General features: G+C 40.3%; 1 protein-coding gene across 17 annotated transcripts in view; it reads right to left on the bottom strand.

Annotated features, from left to right (window-relative positions):
* The window catches only part of LOC124160101 (calcium/calmodulin-dependent protein kinase type II alpha chain), a 320,103-nt gene that overhangs the window by 180,228 nt on the left and 118,026 nt on the right, over positions 1 to 21,849 (bottom strand). For all 17 annotated transcript variants that reach the window (XM_046535829.1, XM_046535833.1, XM_046535832.1 and 14 more), the window contains exons 5-6: positions 16,634 to 16,772; positions 514 to 616 (exon numbers count right to left, since the gene is read on the bottom strand). In XM_046535829.1, the coding sequence (XP_046391785.1) occupies positions 514 to 616; positions 16,634 to 16,772 (242 nt within the window). The remainder of the gene's footprint in view (positions 1 to 513; positions 617 to 16,633; positions 16,773 to 21,849) is intronic.

Raw genomic sequence — 21,849 nt, 5'->3', positions numbered from 1 at the left:
CGAGAATGCAATCAAGGAACACCTGAAAACACTCTCAATATGTACTTTATTGCATACTAAACAGGGATAAGGCCTGAGCATTTGGCTTCTATGAATAAGTTCGTTTCTAATAAAAAAAGCTGGAAATAAAGTGATTTGAAACTTATCCAAACACTTTCATCTGATTCACAAAGATGTGAAAGTGTTCATGGTAACGATGGGGCTTCCGTGAAAGCTTTTTCTTTGTTGTTCAACAAAATGTTCTTTTTATGTTCATTTTGTGTTCTTTTGATGTTCAAAAAAGTGTTCATTTTGTGTTCAAATTATGTTCTTTTTATGTTCACAGACGAGTGTTCATTTTGTGTTCTTTTTATGTTCTTTCTGTCACAAAACACATAAAAAGAACATAAAGTGAACATTCGGTGAGCATAGAAGGAACACAATTTGAACATTAAATGAACATAAAAAGAACACTGAATGAACACACTTTTTTTCTACTAGGGATATATATATATATCTCAAGAGGGTACTCACCAAACCACGCTTGCTGCTCCCCAGCCACTTCAATTGCTAAACCAAAATCGGCTAATTTCACAGCTGCTCCTTTGGCCTTGCTGGCTAAGAGTAAATTTTCAGGCTGGAAAGAAAAACAACACGTACGTAAGAGAATAAGTATTACCAGTATTGTTGGTTGAGGGGCTAGTTCAGAGTGGAATAAGGGGGAGGCAGATCCATTGATAGCAACTTCACTTAGCCTATAATTCCATACCATTTTGTCCAACCATTTGCATGAACACACAACCATCGGACACATGGATGAAATATATAAATGGCTGACCATTACTATTATCATTAGCTACTATCGAGCTGTTGATATACGTATGTATGTATGCATGCTCCACAATGGCAAACCAAACACTGAGTCTCATTTTCGTTCCTTCCTTTTTAAAAGTATATGTACTTCTCCATTAGCACATCACACTGACTTTCTTTTAGCATTCCACCCAAAAATTTAGTTTGCAAGCTAGTTTCACACGCTCCACTCCATGCCTAACCAGCACCTGCGGAGGCACCTTTCATTCTTTACCAGAGTATTTCTTGGGACTATATTACTAAGTGCAAAAAGGCCAAGCACTGCTCATCCTTACTTTATATCACTAGCGCTCCTTGTGTTAATATTTTAAGATAATTTCCCAATTTCTAGGTGGCTACATTTAATTCAAGACATCTCAACTCAGTAGTACAATGGTCATACGCAACCACCTTGCAATTTTTTCCCTGAGGACTGGAGAGTCATCACAAGACACTTAAATGCTGCTAAAAACAGTGAGCTAGGAAATGGAGCATAAATTATAGGACCACTATTGTCGCAAATAATGATACCCACAGGTATTGAAATTTGTGAACTCCATTAGGTTAACTGTCTGATTAATCAGCCAACTAGGACTACAAAATTTTTTGCTACATGTAGAGAGCAGCTACTTATTAGATTTTCAATTTAGATATTCATTTAAGAATAACTGATCATTCATTAATATCGCTCACAATCTCAGCTAATGAATGAAAAAGTATTTTTGAAAATAATTATCCAAACTCAGTATGCACTGTGAGAGTCAGCCATGACATTTTTCAGGCAGAAGTGACAAGCATTAATTGGAATGCTGTTTTAATGAAAATGATGTCTCTAATGCATTTTTGCTCCTGTTGGAATATCATAACACTACGAGGACGGGAGTTCCGCACTACCTAGAAGGACGGCTAGGGGTCATTTAATCCCTAAAATGTAATTTGGAATAAAACATCTCATTTTCATCCAATATTCAGTTTAATCATATTAATTGTTGAATCATATCATTAAAAACACTATTTAACATTATTAAATATTATTTCCATTGATGAAAGTTAATAACAATTATTTTAAAAAATCATGAATTAAACCATATTTAGTAGTCGATAGCAAATCTATCATTAAAATACATGCACTCAATACAAAATGTGTGTTTTATATTTAAAAAATAGGCGCACTGGGTTTGCAAAATGTGCATTAAAATTTTTAAAAATTATTACGTTGTTGTAAATATCAGACAGTATTTTTTCATCGCTATTTCCACAATTTTTTTTTGCACTCAATGCGTACATTGGACGATTTATTCATCTATATCTAAATCTACATACTACCCCACAAGCCACCAACAAGGCATGTGGCAGGGGGTGTTAGGACACCAGACATTTGCACATGAAAAGTAATTTGGAAAATGGAAAGGAAATTGGTACAATTCGGTGATATTTGGCACCTTTTTCTTTTTTGTGCCCATGGCGATAAGGCTGTTGGATTCGTAGACGTAAATGGATAAATGCTATCCATCAAATCTACTCCCGCTTTGTTTTATTATGAAATAGGATGGTCTCTGGTATCCTTTTATTTGTTTCGGAAATAGTGTCGTCTGAGACCATGTTGCTGATTAAAAGTACAATATTCTTCTAGTTTGCCCCATTCTACATAAGAGTACAGCCTAAGGTATTTTTGAGCACTCCCGTTGAATGGATTACATGTATATTTTATGGGTTATGGATATTCGTACGTTTTTTCAGATCGTCCCCGCAAGAGAAGTTTTAAATTGTTTTCTAATTTTCTGCTAGTTGGATGGATGGAAAATTATAGTTACAAATTACATTTATTCCTGAATTCTTGTATGTTACGGTCACTTTAGTAACTATTTATTACCCCAAAGCTTGATTTCATGGCCAGTCTTCATCTTTGCCACAATTTGGAAATTCATTTAGGCTGTATTTTTGTTTCACATATGTCAAAACCCAGTTCTTGATTCCAAATTTGTCTGGTTTATTTGGAATATACCACAAAAAAGGGCTGCTGCATGTCGTTGGATAGAGTTGTACATTTGCTGTTACGCCGCAGTCGCCATCGGATTCACTATCTTGGACTTTGTCGCTTCCATCACGCGCAGATGATGATGGATTGGTCAGAAAGTCCTTGAACTGATGTTTCCGATTCACTTCCAGACTGATCTTCTATATTCACTACAGCTCTTTAAATCGCAACAATTCTCTTCTCTTGATATATTTCTCGACTTCTTACTTTCTTCCTCAACTCGCTACTGATATGCATGCGAAAAAATCTACAAACGAAAGTGCAATATGGTAGAATCTCCTCCAGTTGCATTGGAGGTATAAAGAGCTGGAGAGCATTCGAAATGCATACAGAAGGATAAAAATTTCAGAAGTAATGCTAATTGCCGTTTGAAAGGCAGGGACTCAACCGCCAACCGTATCCTGATTCGTACCTTCCAAGAACTTGCAGCAATGCTTCTTCTCCGTCCTTAGTGTGGATTCCAAGGGTAGGATTTACAGTAGAATTTTACAGTCCACCCAATTCCTCCGCTCTCTCAAAAGGAGACAGGATTTTTCCCCAGGGCGCAGCGTGCAGTCCACCCGCCCCAAACCCCGATGGGGTCAGGTGGCACTAAGGCTGGACACACGGCAAAGGGACAAGGCCAAGTGACAGTGCCATCAGGCCAGAAAAATGAAACAGTTATTCGTAAACCTGATTAGGCGATGATGAAAAATAATGTCTCTGAGAGCTCTGAATCTTGGCCAACGGAAAACAGTCATGTGATATGTGATGATTTTCCGGTGTGGGTAATACAATAATCATTGAACAATAAAAGAAATAGAAAATTAAAATATCATAATTACATGAATTTCACGCATGCACGAGAAAGTTTTATTTCCCTTTGATGCCCGTAAAATATCGAAAGATTGAGCACAACAAGTCACTATGCCTAGGTTTTGAAATACAAGTTGGAGCCCACAGGACAAAACTGGCATTGATCCGGGTACTTGTAGGCTCAAAATCAAGCAAATCATCTACAACACTTGCTCTTCTCTTGCTGATAATATGATACACATAGCGCAAAAGAGCCCACGGGCAAGAAAAAAGTAGAAATTAGCGCGAAAACAACTTGTGGGTCAAATGACCCCTAGCCGTCTTTCTAGGTATAACATGTCATAAAAATTTCAAACAAAACATTATAGTTGAATTTTCACTAATTTATCAAAATATGTATAGACCAAAATGAATACAGTGAAAAGTTTCAAAATTTAAAAAAATATTTTAATAAGAGAAAAATAAATATGAACTCTGAAAATGAGTCAAAAGCCCCTGCCGTCCTTCTAATGTTAAAACTAGTTTAGAAGCTGAATGGCGTGAAATTGAAACCATGGATTACTGGATTCAAGCAAAAGTCATATCACAAAGCATATATTTATGCAAATTGTTATCATTTTTACTCGCATTGACAAGTATGCTAGCGATACGTTTTATGTATTTGATAGAAAGTAATTTCTGAGATACATACCGTATAAGCGTGTGTAAGAGGCGCACACGTGTAAGAGGCACACCCCTATTTTGAGCATCGAAGCTATAAAGAAAAAAACATTTTCGGCATTTTTCTGTCCTATTGTGCGGTGTTGCAGGCGTATGCCTGGAATCTCCGCCTGATCAGACAACCACTGCTTCACATTCATCACCAAATCAGAGAAGTGTATGGTGAAAACATTATGAGTGATGGGATGGTGCGGAAATGGATTAGGACCTTTAAATATGGCCGCACAAACATTCATGACGAGGAACGAAGTGGGAGACCTTCAGTCATTACCGATGAACTGATTCAAAAAGTGAACTGTAAAGTGAAAGGGAACAGACGATTCACCATTTCGTCCTTCGCTGAAAAGTTTCCTGCTGTCTCAAGAAGTGTACTTTACGAAATTGTGTCCGAACGTTTAAATTATCGGAAATTGTGTTCACGCTGGGTGCCAAAAATGACGAAGTGAAAACGACCGTGAAGCAGTGGTTGTCTAATCAGGCGGCAAGCTTCTTTGACGATGGCATACAAAAGCTGGTCCCAAGATACGATAAATGCCTCAATAGTAATGGGAATTATGTAGAAAAGTGGAGTAAAGTATGGCCTTTCAAGTGAATAAATTATTTTTGGAAAAAATTTACTTGTTGTTTTTTATGTCAAAATGGTACTTACTTTAAAAACACGCCTCCTATCTCGATATCTTTCAGCAATTGTATGACACGCACGAGGTTCTAAAAAGAATGAGACCTAACGCCACGTATATCTGACAGCATTTCAGTTTTTTAAGCTCTAAATGAGTGACACAAAATTTTATAGTTAAACAAGGCTACTAATATTCAACATAGTCCAAACAGCACAATTTCGGAAGAAACAAGCATAGCATAAGCGCATCCAAACAAGACGAGACGAACTGGAAACTTCAGGCAACGCAAACTGCGCATATCATTGCTGAGCCTTCGCCCCTTCGCTTTGAAGGCAACGACATCACAAGCAAGATCAGACGCATTCTTCTCTTGCTGCTTCGCTCATAGCTTCAAATACGGAGGGGAGGGAGCACACTCCTTCCCCTCGACCACTCCTTCAGTGCTCTTCACTTATAATCATTTCCGATTTCTTCTATCCACCATTTAGTCCAACAATGAACACACACGTTCAAATTTTTTAAACCGCAGGTTTTGACACCAATATAATTTTCAGTTGCAAAAATCCTCTTATTAATGTCTGAAGATAATTTTTGAAAACCCAGGTCCTCAGTGTAATGGAAATTGCTCGGCAAGACAGATGTTGACTATTAACCAGGTATGTCCTTCAACTACGCGTTTCTCTACATTTGATAAGCGATTACTATAGGCAGTATAAATGCCGCGGAATGCCCACTCGTGGTAGTAAATTTAGCGCGCCCTCAGGAGCGAAAAACCCTGTGCGATCTTTTCCATCTTCACCTCTGGAGTACCGACGTGACGGCACGATACTTACATGAAAAGCAAACAGGAGCATTTTAAAAATACGTCTCTAAGGAAGAAACTCTCCTGCCTGCCGCTTGTTTTTGACTCAGGGTTTCAGATGACTGACTCACGCTGAAAACCAAGGCCACTGAGTTCCCCTTGGACTTGCGACCGGTGAAGGGGAGGGGGGAAGATAAAGAGTTTGTGTACGAGGCGCACCCCCATTTTCGGCTGCAATTTCTGGGAAAAAAGGTGCGCCTCTTACACACACTTATACGGTAATCTGGATTCAAAATGGTCTTTTTCTGACAGAAACATCAGTCCAAAGCTGTAAATACAAGAAAGAAAGATTCCCAAGGAGCTGGACCATCCACACAACAGATTTTGCTGCACTCTTTACAAAAATCAAACTGTTAAGAGAGCAGTTAAACTACTACGTAAAAGAGATATTTATCGAGGCCAATATACCACATGAAAAAATATAAAACCACGCATAAAGAGGCTTTCTCGAATATCCATGATCCATATGAGGTCAGTCATTATCTGTAAGATTTGGGAAAGTTATGAATGAAAAGGGGAAAGAGGCAGCAAAGTTGTTATGTGGAGCGTGCGTTAGCTGATGGAGGGGAGCCAGGTTCAAATCCCAAGTGAAGCCATTGGGCACCCCTCAAATCGAAATCCTCAAAGGACACAAAGTTTCCAAGGGAAAGGAAATGACCCCCAAACCCTGAATGTGTGATATTCACTTGCTGCGGCTCAGTCTGAGAGAGCTCTGGCCTTACCAATCCAAACTAACCTTCAGGTAATCACTGAGTGAGTGATGTTTTCCTGATCTCCATATGACCACAGCAAAGTCAATATTCATAGACTACAATTTGGCTGTGGAACCCAGATGGCCCCAAGTAATAAAGACCCAGAATTGAGATTTTAGGGACTGAAATGCCTATGCCATGCCTATGAAAAACAAGAAATAAGAGACATTAAAGACCAAGTTTTTGATTGCTTTGACCTGTTTTTATGTTTGTTAAATATGGTTTACCACAACCAGATCTAACACCTGTTGTATCCAGGGTGGTAGCCCTGTCCCGAGAATAAGACATGTGTGGACAGGGTACGCCCGGCAGTTGTTGGTGGGACTACGCTATGCCTTATATTGTGCATAGCCCAAAATTAAAGTTTTATTTTGTAATGGACTCTTGTGTTTTCCTGCAATAGAACAATTTGGCGACGAGGATGGGATTGCTGGAGTCCAATACCGCCGTGGGTTATGTGTCGTATGGTTGAGGCTTTAACGTGAGTTTCAAGAAACTAGCTGGCGAAAATGTTCCTTTTAAGAGATTCGTGGCCAAAGCGTGCTATATAGAAGGATCTGCGGAATACGCCAAAAGCACTGGAGATAGTCCTGCCTCAGTTTAGGTAATTAATAAGACATCTCAACCTCACTGTAAGTCGTTATCACCAAAGAACAAATGTTTTAATTGTGGAGGGCCACACTATGCTAACTCATGTGACAAGCCTTTGAAGTGTACCCATTGTGGAAAGGACGGGCATTCAGTGAAATTCTGCCGTCAAAAGAATAAAGATAAGCTCAAAAAGAAAAAGATGGAGAAATCCGTGCTAGAACAAACACCAGAGGAATCTAGAGACGAAGACTGCCACAGCTATGTGGGGTTGTTGCAGTTGCATCAAGTGCAGGGAACCCAACGGAATCGGCACATGTTGACTGTTCAGATTAATGGTGCACCTGTAACTATGCAAATAGATTCGGCCGCAGATGTATCCTGTGTAGGAGAAGATATTTATAAGAAACATTTAAGCCACTTGAAGTTGACACCCACCTCTATGCTATACACTTGTTCCAGTGCCCCCTTATCATTACTCTGCGAATGTCAGGCTAATGTTTTGTTTGAAGGTATAGAGTATGTGTTACCTCTGGTTGTGCACAAAGGAAATTTTCATTCCTTGATGGATATTCCTTGGCTGGAAGTGCTCCCTATAAATTTGTACAGTCTGTTCCCAAAGAAAGCTGTAAATGTGGTTGCCAACTGTGAAAATGCGTTAGGGGATCTTAAGAAAGATTTTCCTTCTGTATTCTCTGGAAAGCCTGGGCTGATCAGCAAAGGGTTATGTCCCCCAGATTATATTGAAACCAGATTCTGTACCTGTTTTTGTATCTCATAGACAAGTGCCTATTCCATTGAGAGACAAGTAAGAAAAGATTTGGAGAAAATGGTTGAACAAGAGATTTTGGAGCCCATGACCAACACACAGTGGGGTACTCCAATTGTAGTGGTCCCTAAAGCCAATGGCAGGGTGAGAATACATATGTGGGGATTACAGTTGCTAAGTAAACCGTTGTCTGAGTATGGATCATTATCCACTACCACTGATAGACGATTTGTCCTTACTAAAAGGTGAGTGTTTCTGTAAAATTGATCTTTCTTAGGCATATCTGCAATCAGCCGTAGGTAAAGAATCACAATCTATATTAACTTTGAGCACCCATGTAGGTTGTTTTAGAGTAAAGAGAATGCCCTGTGGGTTAGCTTCTGCACCCGCTATTTTCCAGCAAACTGTTGAAAAAATCTTACAGGGTATTCCTAACTTATTTGTGTATCTTGATGATGATGTCTCCATGTTTCTAGGCTTCACCGCGTGGATTTTTCTTTATGACGACAGTTTCTCCGGTATTCCAACCGGCGTCTTCAGGTCGATGTCGGGATTCTATTTTTGGTGACTTATAAAGTTCATTTTTGGTGCCAATTTTTCATGCTGGATGCTGATTGGTCCACCTTCTTTTCTCTCGTATGACCCTCTTCCACGAGCTATGGAGGGGATAGCTGTCTTCTCTATTCATGTTTTCCGGTGTCTTGAATATTTCGATAGCCTCCTTTATTAGCCTAGGATAATATCTATTTTCTTTTGCAACAACTGTTGCTTCATCAAACAGTATCTGGTGTCCGGGTTCGCTCCATGCATGCTCCGCAATGGCGGAGAGCTGAAATTGCTTATTTCTTGTGGCTCTTCTGTGTTCCTGGATGCGCACTTTCATTGATCTACAAGTCTCTCCTATGTAGTCTTTGCCGTATGAACATGGCACCTTATAGACACCTTCTTGAATGTCGTGCGGCAAAACATCTTTTGGACCCAGCAGCACATCGCCAGTCTTGGTGACACAAGTGAATCTTGTTATGACGTTGTGCTGTCGTAGCATCCTAGCAATCTTCTCTGAGGAGCCAGATACAAACGGAATTACTGCGTGTGCCCTTGCTTCCGTCTGATCCTCCTTCTCATTGGTGTTTTGATTAGATGTTAAAACGTCTTCGTTTAACTCCTTCTTTCTTCGATGTTCCGCTTCAGCGGCCCTTTTCAGGACCAGTTGTCCACTGTAGCCATTCCGTCTCAGTGTTTTTACGAGTAGATTTTTCTCCGATGATATGGACTCGGCGTCGGAGATATCGTAGGCTCGTCGCATTAGTGAGGAAATCACTGAGTGTTTCTGAGCTGGATGATGATGGGAGGCTGCGTGAAGATAGCGATGAGTGTTCGTCTTCTTCCTAAAGACAGCGTGTCCCAGTTTTCCGTTTTTCTTCTTTTTGACTAGGACGTCCAAAAATGGGAGCTGGTTGTTGTCCTCTACTTCCATCGTAAACTTGATAGCAGGATGTTGGGTGTTTAGATGTCGGAGGTAGTCTTGTAGGCATTTCTCTCCATGCGGCCGAATGACGAAGGTGTCATCCACATATCTTAGCCACAGTTTAGGTTTCTTACTGTAGCTGTCCATGGCTTCCGTTTCAAATTTCTCCATAAATAAATTAGCCACCATTGGTGATAGTGGAGAACCCATGCTCGCCCCCTCCGCTTGTTCGTATATTTGTCCGTTCCAGGTGAAGTAAGTTTTCCTTAGGCAGAACTCGACTAAGTTGGCGTAGTCTTCCGGGAACCCTTTCGTTTGTAGTCCTCGTATTATTTCCAATGAATCGCTTATGGGCACGTTTGTAAAGAGAGATTCAACGTCGAAGCTGACCATGATGTCTTTGTCCTCCATCGTCACTCCTTGAAGTATTTCGACGAAATGCGCTGAATTCTTCACGTGCGATGACGTCTTCCCCATGTGTGGCTGTAGATGCCTAGCGAGATATCTGGCAAGATGATATGTAGGTGCGTCTATTTGACTCACAATGGGTAAAAACTATGCATCAACTACATTGATGATATTCTTATTTATGCTGAAAATTGGTGTGAATGTTTCTCTGTTTTAAAATAGGTATTAAGGCGATTGGCCCTACATAACATTGTCATTAGCACACCTAAGTGTTAATTTTTTTGTTAACGTAGTCATATTTTTAGGTCATGAGCTAGATTCTCATGCTTTACATATTGAGGAATCTAAGGTTAAGGCTATTGTGAATATTGGTGCGCCTTCAAATGTGTCTGAGTTGAGTAGTTTCCCAGGAGCTGTCAAATTCTATTATAAATTTCTCCCAGATGCATCTACTTTTATGGAACCCTTAAATAAACTATTGAAGAAAGATTTCTCTTGGTCTTGGGGTAAGGAATAAAAGGAAGCCTTTGCAAAATGTAATACAGCCCTTAGTGGTAGCCAGATGCTCATTCCTTATTCCCTTAAGTTACCTATTAGACTAACTTGTGATGCCTCTCAAGTTAGGGCTGGGGCAGTTCTGTCTCACATTCTCCCTTCAGGAGAAGAGCGCCCAGTGGGCTTCGCCTCAAACACTTTTACCTCCACCGAACGCAATTATAATCAAGTGGAGAGAGAGGCTGCTGCAGTAATTTTTGGTGTCACCCACTTTAACAAATTTCTTTGGGGGAGAGAATTTGAACTGGTTACTGACCACAGTTCTCTCACAATAATTTTTGGGTCAAAGACTGGTGTCAAGCCCCTCGCTGCTGCACGTCTTCAGCGTTGGGCAGTACTACTGCATGGCTACAGATTTAAGATTGTGAATAAAAAAGGGATAATTATGCCTCATGCTGAAGTTCTCAGCAGACTTCCATTGGCAGATGATACACCAGTGTAGTCTCCTGAAAATGTAAAGGCTGCTATACACGGGGCATGGAATTGAGCAGGTTAGAGCTGCATTAATTTCTAAAATGGCGTGGAATTGCACGAATGCATAAACGAAATTAGAACAGTAGCTATTTTGCCGTCTCGCATCCACGCATTCTCGCATGTGTTCTAGCAATTCACCGCTTTACACGACACAATTTTGATTGCGCCTTCACATGCACGTCAGATTGCACAATTCCATGTACTGTATAAAACGGCCTTAATATGTTTAGTTAAGACATTAGGTGTACCCTTGAATGCCCAGTCGATTTAGCTAGTCACAGAAAAAGATCCTGATTTATCAAAAGTACGGATGTACATCCATCATGGCTGGCCCTCTAAATATGATGATCTGCGGTTACAACCTTACTTTAAGAGACAGTTAGAACTCTCTGTTAATAACCAGTGTGTCACCTATGGTTCGAAAGTTTGTATCCCAAAAGCTCTACAACATGATGTTTTAAATTTGTTGCATGATCAACACCCAGGAATGAGTCAAATGAAAGCACGTGCTCGTGGTTATGTCTATTGGCCCACTCTTGACCAGGACACTGAAACTACGGAAGCTTCTTGTGAGCCATGTCAACAGGTTCAAAACTCACTTCCTCAAATACCATTTTCTCCTTGGACATGGCCAAAATCTAAGTGGGAGAGAGTTCATGCCAACTTTTGTTATGTAGAAAATAAGACATTGCTTATTGTGGTAGATGCTTACTCTAAGTGGCCGATTTCTGCAATTATAAAGGAAACAAGTGCTTCTGCAGTAATTGAAAAACTTGAGTCTATGACAGCTGCATATGGGTTGTTTAAAGTGTTTGTCTCCGATAATGGCCCACCTTTTCAGTCTCAAGAATTTAGTGAGTTTCTTACTAGTATGGGTGCCAAACATCTGTTTCCCCCCCCCCCCCCCCCATACTTACCAAGAGCAAATGGTCAGGCAGAGAAAAGGGTGCAGCATGTAAAACAGGCTCTAAAGAAATCTGTTCTCGACAAATAGTGTGAAGTATTGTGAAGTTAAGAGTAATGAGTTAACCCCAACGTATGCTAATGTCAATGTCACTGAGGAGGTTGCTGGACTCCCACTGCCCCAAAATGATATCTCCGAGTCAAACAGTCCACGACCTGCTGTTACCCTTGAGAATACTCATGAACCCTTGCCTAAAAGCCCTGTATTGGCTAAGCGTTGTTCTACTCCCTTGAGTCGCCCATCACAAAAAAGGCAGCCACCAAAATATTTGAATGATTTTCTTGAGTAATGTATTTTATGTTTTCATGTATATGCCTTTGTAAAGGGTTATCCTTAGAGGAGGGGAGTTGTTGCATCCAGGGTGGTAGCCCTCTCCCAAGAATAAGACATGTAAGGACGGGGCAAGCCCAGCAGTTGTTGGCGGGACTACGCCATGCCTTGTATCATGCATTGCCCAGAATTAAAGTTTTATTTTGTACAGTGAGTCCTCGTTCTACATCACCCCGTTTATCATCATTTCGCGATAACGTCACAAAAATTTTGAGATCCTCATTCGTTTATAACACCTTTGCTTCGCGATAACGTCAAGTCTTTTAAATTTTGCACGAGAAAAAATGCGAAGGGGAGGGCGTTGCAGGTTGTTCGTTTTGTGGGCGGTAATGCAGTCAGTCTAAACGAAGTGTAAAACAGTGTGTTTATTGTTAATTTCGATTATGGTTTTAGCAAATTTTCTGCTAAATGAATTCTTAGGTAGGTGCACAAGGTTTTTCTTGACATAATGGTTTTCAGGAACCTAAAAAGTGATTTCAAGGAATTTTTCCGTGTAGAACTTGGAGTTTTTGTTGTCACTTTTTTCGCCGTGTTCACTTTAATTTTGGTTCCTCTAACTGCAGCGATGTTTCAGCGATAATGATGCCCATGCAACGCTCGACCAGGCGACCACCATAGTGAAGCCGAAAAGCAAATGCAGGAAGATACAAAAATGGAGAAGGATTTACGTCACTGCTGCTATTGTCGTCGATGAAGACAGGAACTCGTATTTATGCCATAGTTTGGCATTCCCATCGTAAAAAATGTCCCAGATATGATACCCTAAAATTTTTTCGCGTAGGAATTGTGAGGTCTAGGAGCCGATATTCACTTTTTACATTGTTTCTTATGGGATATTGTGTTTCGATTAACGTCATTTTGTTTATCGTCACATTTTTCAGGAACGGTAAGTGACATTAAACGAGGACTCACTGTAATCGACTCTTGTGTTTTCCTGCAATAGAACAACACCCAGAGTCATTCCATTCCACACTGCCAATCAAGACACATCTTACTTCTAAAGAGTTATCTGCTGACATGCCACTCGAAGTGCATTTCGATCATTAAAATTTTCATTTTGTTCACAGAAAAGATTTTGTTTAACGATTATAAATACCACCTTTATTGCAAATTGGATCTTAACACCGATTTTGGCACTTTTTTATATTGCTCTGTGTGAAGTTTTTATTCACCACTCCTAGGAGTCCTACCCATGGGCTAATAAAAAGGGAATCAAATTCCTTTCTCTTGGATCCATTGGTGCCCATTGAAATTGATTTTTATAATGGTATATTTAAGTGCTGGTTAAGAGCTGTTGCACCAAGAGTGCTAATATGTTATCCACTGAAATTAAATAGATGTCATTCTTAAAATAGTTGTTCAAGTCGTTAAAGACTTTTTTTGTCTCACGAAAGAGTAGCAAATTTATGACAATTGTACTTTCAATGGAAAGACATTAATTAGCAGTTACTACTTTTGTTTTAAGGACACACACTAATTGTAATTTTCTGGTGGCTCAATTCAGGTCTCAAGATGGGGGAGACCCTCTCACGTGAGTGCAGGTCACCATCTCAACCAATTCTTCACGCACGTTAGGGAAAGTCCAAAAAAATATCACTTTTACACAATAATTGATAATGAAAGTTACCCATTTCACTGCTCATAATAAATTGCAAGGTCGGAAATTTGGAATTCTCATTTGATTGAGTTTGATTTAATTCACTCACGAGTGTTGTAAAAATTAGGCTTTTTTGTGAATAAAATGCTCTGGAAAGGCTTGCACTGAAGAAATTCAAGGGGTGAAAAGTTGATAAATAGTCCATCTAGCAGGAAAGAGAAATGGATTTCGTCATCAGCTATACAGTCATAAGCATCCGTTAAACATTCAAAGCAAGGGACCTGACAGCCAAATTAAACGGGAAGGAAGGGACCTCATTAAGTGCTTTTCCATCCCTATCGGAGAGCAATTTGCCTTCCAGACCTCCTCGCCTCAACGAGCTGCCGAACATTCACAAACAAGGAGTTCCCTTCCGTCCCATCGTCAGCTGTCGCCAACCTACGCTTTGGCACGCCATCTCGCCAACCACCTCCAACCCTTCATCGGACAGACGAGAACCTACGTGAACAATTCAAAAGAATTCATCGAAGCTGCCCTCCCCGCCTGGACTACCGCCCTCTCCCAATCCCCCACATGAAAGAAAACCATCACCTCCAACATGTGGAGAAGAACAGCAGTAGTGTGCAATTTTTTGGCGATGTGTGTTTTGTGTTTATTGGTGGATTCGGAGGGTGATCCGGTTGCGGTGCCAATGGTGTGGAGTGGAGTGGTGTTTGAGAGAATATAAGATATTTATAAAACGTGGGCGTTAGTCATCAATTTTGACTTGGGGAAGTTCAAAAGGAGAATGTTAAATGTATTAGTTGTAAATGTTATGTAATTGTGGACTTTGAATGTTGTTGAATGAATTGTTGAAATTGTAATTAAGTTTTCGGAATTGAGAAAAAAAAGCCGAATAGGCTCACGGGTTAACAATAGGAAGGGTTTTCAAAGTTGATCTCAATATGATTAGGGTGGAGTATTCTAGGGTAAAAGAGGAATCAGAAACCTTGGTGGATTCAGTGAGAAAAAAATTTTTGATGAAGATGGGTTGATGCTGGAAGATCGCTTATTATAGTTCTTGGAACAGAATAAGTTTGCTGAAAAGGGAAATTGATGTGGAAGTTGCAAAGGGGCCAATGACGGTTGGCTGGGTGATTTAATTGAGTGGATGGTAGGAAATTCATCCCTGGGAAAACGTATCATACATCAATGTATGTTGGCCTAGGGGCACTATCAATAGTAGTTTTGGGGTTGATATATTGGAAAATTACTTGGATTAAGGTAAAGTGCCATGGGTTGGGCAAAAAGTCCACTCGTACTAGGACCGTCAATGCTTGGAATGTATGCGTAGTGATTAAACAGGCGAAAGATTATGGGGCAAACGAAGGTAAGGATATTAATACTAATAAGGCTAAGAATGGGTGCTCTGAGGTAGGAGACCCATTCATTATATAGCAGTGAATAACTGTTTTCTATGTTACATTTGTATGGGTAGTATTACTAATCAATCAAATTCACTAAGGTCGATCTAGGGTAACCATCGATAACGGCAGAAAATAATGTGGTTGTTTGTTCTAATTGTGTTTGAGTTCTTTGATTATGTGTGTGATTTTGAAAGTGTGTAATAGTTTAAATATTGGCTAGGACTGAAAATGGTGTGATAAGACATGATCCATGTTTTTTCGATACGTGTCAAGGGGTGCGATGTGACAGTGATGACAAAAGGGGACCAAATATTTGCGTTGGTTTCATTTTTTTATCCTTGGTTTTGATTTTATTTTCTTTGTTTATGTTTGAAGAACTCACTATTTTGACCTCATTGTGTATTAAATTTCCATGTCTGTAAATTTTGAATTTTTTCGGGGGGAGTGGATGTAAGAGGCACCTGACGTATTCCTTGCCTAACTTCCTCTTTCCTCTCTAATGCTCTCTCAGCATTTCCTCCTCCCTTGCTCCCAACCACCCAACCCAACCCAACCATGTAAGGCAAGACTGTGAATGGGACCTTGCCATGCACCCCATCCAATAACGGAAATGCTGAAGAGAGAAGGATAGAGGCTCCTTGGCGTGGGCACGCGAATCAAGTAACAATAAATGTGTGATTGTTTAGACTTGTGAGTTCTTCCTTTGTCTGAGCAACTTTCCCTATACTCCTTCGGACGATGAGGATGAGACAGGCATGGCAACTTACAGCAATAAACTGTTAAATAATTACTCACTTTTATTGTTTAAACAAGCCCTATTTGTTTATTATTACTTCAAATTACATAAAAGTTATGCCAGAATGTGCATAAATGCATTTTCTTCAAAACGAAACAGTTAATCACTGCCTTACGGGCCATAGTTCCTTAGTAATCAGTATTTATGTGATTTTTCATTTTTTACTCTGAGGCCTGACTCAGCAATGTTCAAAGGAAACAGTTCTGTTCAGTTCAGTTCTGAGCTGATATAAAGTGCTCATTATTCATCATAAGGATATTGCTTTCACATATTCACATATATAACTTTCAGAGAAATCGGTGATGGTCACCTGACATGATTTTGCACCATCTGCCCGTTTTGAGATGAAAAGGCCTTTACATCTGTAATTACGTTTGTATACTCACCTGTGGCGACATGTGTGAATGAGAATTTGAATACATACATATAAAATCATTAACATGATCATCAATGCAGACGGTTCAGTACAGAAGCATTTATGCCTAACAATAAATTTGTAAATGTTCTTAGGTACTTTTCAAACAATATATGCTAGGAAACAATACCATATTAGGAATGCATAAAAACCTATGTAAATCATAATGAATAAAAATATTAAATGACTTTAAAAACTGGTTCAGCTTGCCCCCAAAACCAGATGCAGGCAACCAAGATACTTGCCTTAAGATCCCTGTGTACAACACCATTCTGGTGACAATGGTTCACGCTCTCTAGAATTTGTTGAATACAATGTGATGCATCAGCTTCACTGTAGAACTCTCGAGCAACAATATCCTCAAACAGCTCCCCACCCGTCACCCTGTAAAGCACACGAGGAAGGAAGTAAACTTCAATTCAAGATCACAACCACTAACGGCAAAATGGACGACCACAAAAACAACATAGAGCTGGAACACACCTTCATTGATGAAAATGATTAATCAGATGTTACGAGTAAAGTCTCATGAGTTAGATCCACTGTTTAAATTAACATCAAAACTTTATGTTTTCTGTTAGTTTATAATAAAATTCTACAACTATTTAGGATATCACAATACAATGGGGAGTTTTCACACTTTTTTAAAACTATCAAAATGTGGTAAACCTCTAGGAAAGAATATCTACCAGAAATTTCAATACTAGCGGTAGTTTTCGAGATATTAAAGGTCAAAGTGGAGGAGTGGGGGGTGCGAGCAAAAGTAGTGAGTCCAAGAGGTGTGACGTCATTTCTCCCCAAACAGAGTTGCTAACGTCCAAGGTGTGGAATTAGGAGATTGTTGCTGTATATGTACGCCAGGAAGGCGGTATGTTTACCTACGTGAAGTGCTGTTTATAATGTCAAATAATAAATATTGCGTGGTGCCTATGTGTTCAAATATATCACCAAATTCCAATAAAATATTCGTACTTATGTTGAATGATAAAGCGAGAAGAAAGAAGTAGATTAAGTCGATGAAGAGAAAGAACGATCTGTTGACGAAAACGACGGGATTTGTTCGTGAAGATCACTTTACCTTAAGCAATTACAATAGAATTATGCTGAGAAACGACTTGAGCGTGTGGTGCAGAGGATGTGCAGTTGCCCTGTTCGCGCAGTACCTGCCTGTCGCTTGCATGCTGTTTTTGCTGAGCAATCGTAGGTTGAAAAAAACGGGTTTCAAATTTTCGACCTCTTAGGGTCTTCGTCGGGAAGGAGACAAGGAGATACTGAGGAGGAGGACAGAGGATGCCCAAAGGCTGAGGGGATTAGGATAAGATAGGGGAAGGGAGAGGGTGGGGAATGGGGGATGGGAAAGAGGAGAAGGCTATGGAGATCAGTGGGCCCTGTTAAGACCAGGCGGGTTGAAAGCTTGGTTGAAAGCGGGTTGAAAGCTGGTTGAAAGTCCTTTTTCTATTCCATGTTCCTATCCCTTTCTTTCCTTACCTTTGAATTTATATGTATGTTTGCGCTTAAGGCGCCGTGAATGAATGAAGTAGTGTATCGGCCATATTGGCTTATTTCACTTGGGCTCTGCGTGCCCCGAAACGCGTGTTCCTGTCTCTTTCCCACTATCGTGTGAGTGTGTACCTTTCCTTTCATCCTTGTGTCCTCGTCCATTCCTTCCCCTGGTGAGTGGTGAGCTGCCCCAGTGCCATCTATTGGTTACTCTCGTGGGCCACAGCAAAGGGAGTTTTCTGTGTATAAACCCCCGCCGAAATCATGGTAAATCTAAGCGTCCTGGTAGCGCAACTGGTAGAGCACCTGGCCGGCAACCAGGAGGTTCTGGGTTCGAGTCCCAGTCAGGCCGCATTTTTACCCTCTGATTTCTGGCTTTTTTCCACCTACCACAGCACCGTTGTCCTCGTCCTTTATTCCATGTTCCTATCCCTTTCTTTCCTTACCTTTGAATTTATATGTATGTTTGCGCTTAAGGCGCCGTGTGAATGAATGAAGTAGTATATATATACTAGAGATGTGCGAATAGTATCCGCGAATACTCGATCGATCGAACTCGCGATCTCGAATAGTTATGCCAAAGTAACCGTCTCGAATACCTCGAATACTTTGAATTTCGCGTCATACACTGTCGCTCGCACGTCGTTGGTGCTCGGAAAAATGAGAACTCTAGTCGTTTAGTGCATGCAGCGCCGCTCAGGCAAAATATCTGTGCTGTGACTGCACTAAATCTGCACTGTAACTGGACTAAACTTTGCGTTTAGCACAGTCACAGTACACTCTTCTGTACTATGGCAGCTAGAATTTGAGAAGAACTGTACTGTAACAGTGCTGGTTCACTGTGCTTGAACTGTGCTAGAGGTCAGACTGCACTGTGACTGGGCTGGGTAACATGACTGAAACTGTACTATAGCTCAAACTGGACTGTGACAGGGCTAGAAAACATGACTGGAAGTGTACTGTGGCAAAAAGTGGACTGTGACTGGGCTGGGTAACTGGACTGGAACTGTACTATAGCTCAAACTGGACTGTGACAGGGCTAGAAAACATGACTGGAAGTGTACTGTGGCTAAAAGTGGACTGTTACTGGGCTGGGTAACTGGACTGGAACTGTACTATGGCTCAAACTGCACTCTGACAGGGCTGGACTTAAACTATAGTCATTGACGGGAGAAAGTATTTCCTATATTAACTATGGAGGACGGGGGTCCACAGCAGGACACGTGTCTATGTGCCGCTCCCGTATAACGTCAGTTTTAGTGGCTAAATCATTGATTAACTGACGCTGATTATGTCAGTAACGTCCGTGAATGTTCCCGCTGCCGCTTACTGTGAAAATATTCAAGATCCAACCAATTTTGGCTTTTTTGTGGCGTTTTTAGTGTTTGCCTCAATCTAGCCGCTGCCGAGAAATTTCAAAGTCCCACCAATCTTAGGGGGTGGCTTTGCCCACCTTGTGATTTTATGTGCTTCTAGTGCCATTTATTCTACTGGTCCTGTGAAAGTTTCGTTTCCCTACGTGCATTTTTCTTTCAATTACAAGTGTCTTAAGTTTTCAGTTATACCGAGTTGGTTTTTGTGTTATAATTCCCTGTGTCATTGAAAATCCGTCCTGATTGAGGTTAATCAGTGTTTCGGAGTTACTTTTCCTTTATATTTCACCCCTTCAGTGACATTCTATGCCTTATTTTTGGTTATTTTTGAAGTTTTGTGTTTCACGCTTGAACATGTGACGAGTTGTCGATCGTGTTCCAATAATACGTTATTATTTCTTAAGTGCATTTCCAAGTGTTTATATCCAGTGTAGAATATCAATATTATCTAATTATACTATTCTGTGTGCCTTTTATCTCGAAAAGTGAAAATCTGGGGTTATTTTTTGATGTTTTTCGTAGTGAAGGCGATCGTCCTTTGTTTTTGTCGACTGGTGTCTCCTCATAACCTCCCTTTAGAACCCAAATATTGTGTTCCGGATCGGATTGTCAAGGTCCTAAGGTGGTGTTAATCCGAACGTTCTGTGTTTATTAGGAGGCCGACAAATCATTTTTCAAATTTTAGTGATTTTTTTAGTTAAACTTGCTGCTGTGGACCTCCGTCCTCACTACTCAGAACCCGCGAATCGACTCCCGTCCGACCCCGTTGCTGGTGACTTGTTTTTGCTCACCATAGCGTACCAGATTGAAGGACACTACCTCCCTACACGCACGACAGTGCACCGGTGAGCTAAAGACGGTGTAGGCAGGTGAGAGACACTGCAGGCCCTTAGGCCAACAGAGGATGATACGTTAAAGTCCCACTCGGCCACTTTACGGAAAACCTCCGCGAAATGTAACACCATGAATTTATGTAAAATGAAACACCATGTAAAATTCACCATGTATTATTGAATTTCATTGTAAGATATTACATTTTATATTAAATGATTTTATATCTGAATTGGCTTTCCTGTCATTTGTATCCAATATTAAAACAGGGTTTAGATCATTCCCTTTTCCAGCTAGTTTTTTGGGTCTTCTTCAGAGTTTATCCATGGCTTTGGATGAAATTTAGTCAAACTTCCAGTCAGCTTCTTTGTGTTCATTGAAGTGTCAAAGAGGATTCGGTTGGACATAAATATCAGTCTGGCCAAATCTGCATCGCTACTTCAGTGGATCTGATGAAGCCAGCTGGAATGTTGGTGATTTTTCATAGAGCCATGGATAAAACGGAAGAAGACCCAAAGAAATCACTTAGACTGTACTGTGGTGACAGCACTCTGACTGTGCTGAGGCGACTGCACTCTGACCGTGATATGGCCACTGCACTCTGAAGAGATACCGGGAAGAAGAAGAAATACGACGGAGGCTTAGCATTTTGGCGTAATGCTCAAATAGGGTGGTTTCCTATTATTTTTTATTGCCTAAATCGAAATATTAATACTCCTGAAGTAAGTATTTAACGCTTTTAGAGTTTTATAAGACGATATCTATTTTTCGCGATTAAATTAAAAGTGAAAATTTTCAAGCGCGCGAAAACGCGACGGGTAAGTATGAATGCCGGGAAAAACTCCGCATGACGTCGTTCTGGTTCCCGCTGCCGCAAGTGAGGTGACCTTGGGGCGAGGCTCTGAGCGCTATTACGATGCAGGATGCTAGCAGGTAGCAGAGTACCATGTTAGCTGGTAGCGCTTGGCTTAAATAAGGATTATTGATACCTTATCAAACAGACTGTGTGATTATTATGAGATGTTTCCCTGAGCTCTGTGACTCATGCATGCATTGGTAATCTCAGGCGATGTAAAACTCCTATCTACTCGTATAGAAACTAGGTCCCTGTGACGTCACGTGGAGTGGCATCGCATGGGCGCGAATCTGGCCTTTTTCAAATGAGGTAAAATTGACCATTGCCATTGGTCTAAACCGGTATTTCTAGAACGAAATAATTTGTATATTATGAATACAGTAATGGTGGGTAACGAATCACAATCAATGCCTTTCGTTTTCTTTAATGAAGGAAACTACCCTATTGTTTACATAAAATTAAAATATTCCATTAATCAGCTAAATTCCTGTTTGAATCCTTTAAAGGCAATCACAATTACTCGCCAAAATCTTGGGTTTCCTGCTGCATAGGCGACCTAGTCAAACATTTTCACATTCATCGTTTAGCATTCGAGGTATTCGATATTCGAGCAATGATTTGATATTCGAATTCGAGAAATCTACTATTCGACCCATCCCTAATATATACATATGGTATACGCATCTCGTAATGTCTTTTGTACTTTTATATAGCATCTTTTTTTTGTATGCAAATCCTGACGTAGCCATGCATTGTATTTTGCCAACGGTGATAAATAAATATTATTATTATTATTGTTACTGAGTAGTATTTTTCCTAATTTTCCATCCTTTAATACTTCTTTCTCAAATAAAGGTACATTCCTGGTGATAATTTCATCCTAACTACATGGAGTAGCTAC

Source organism: Ischnura elegans, chromosome 6, assembly GCF_921293095.1.
Source record: "Ischnura elegans chromosome 6, ioIscEleg1.1, whole genome shotgun sequence".
NCBI classification, from domain to species: domain Eukaryota; kingdom Metazoa; phylum Arthropoda; class Insecta; order Odonata; family Coenagrionidae; genus Ischnura; species Ischnura elegans.
The sequence above is the reverse complement of the archived record's forward strand: the minus strand, read 5'-3'. Positions and strand labels throughout refer to the sequence as shown.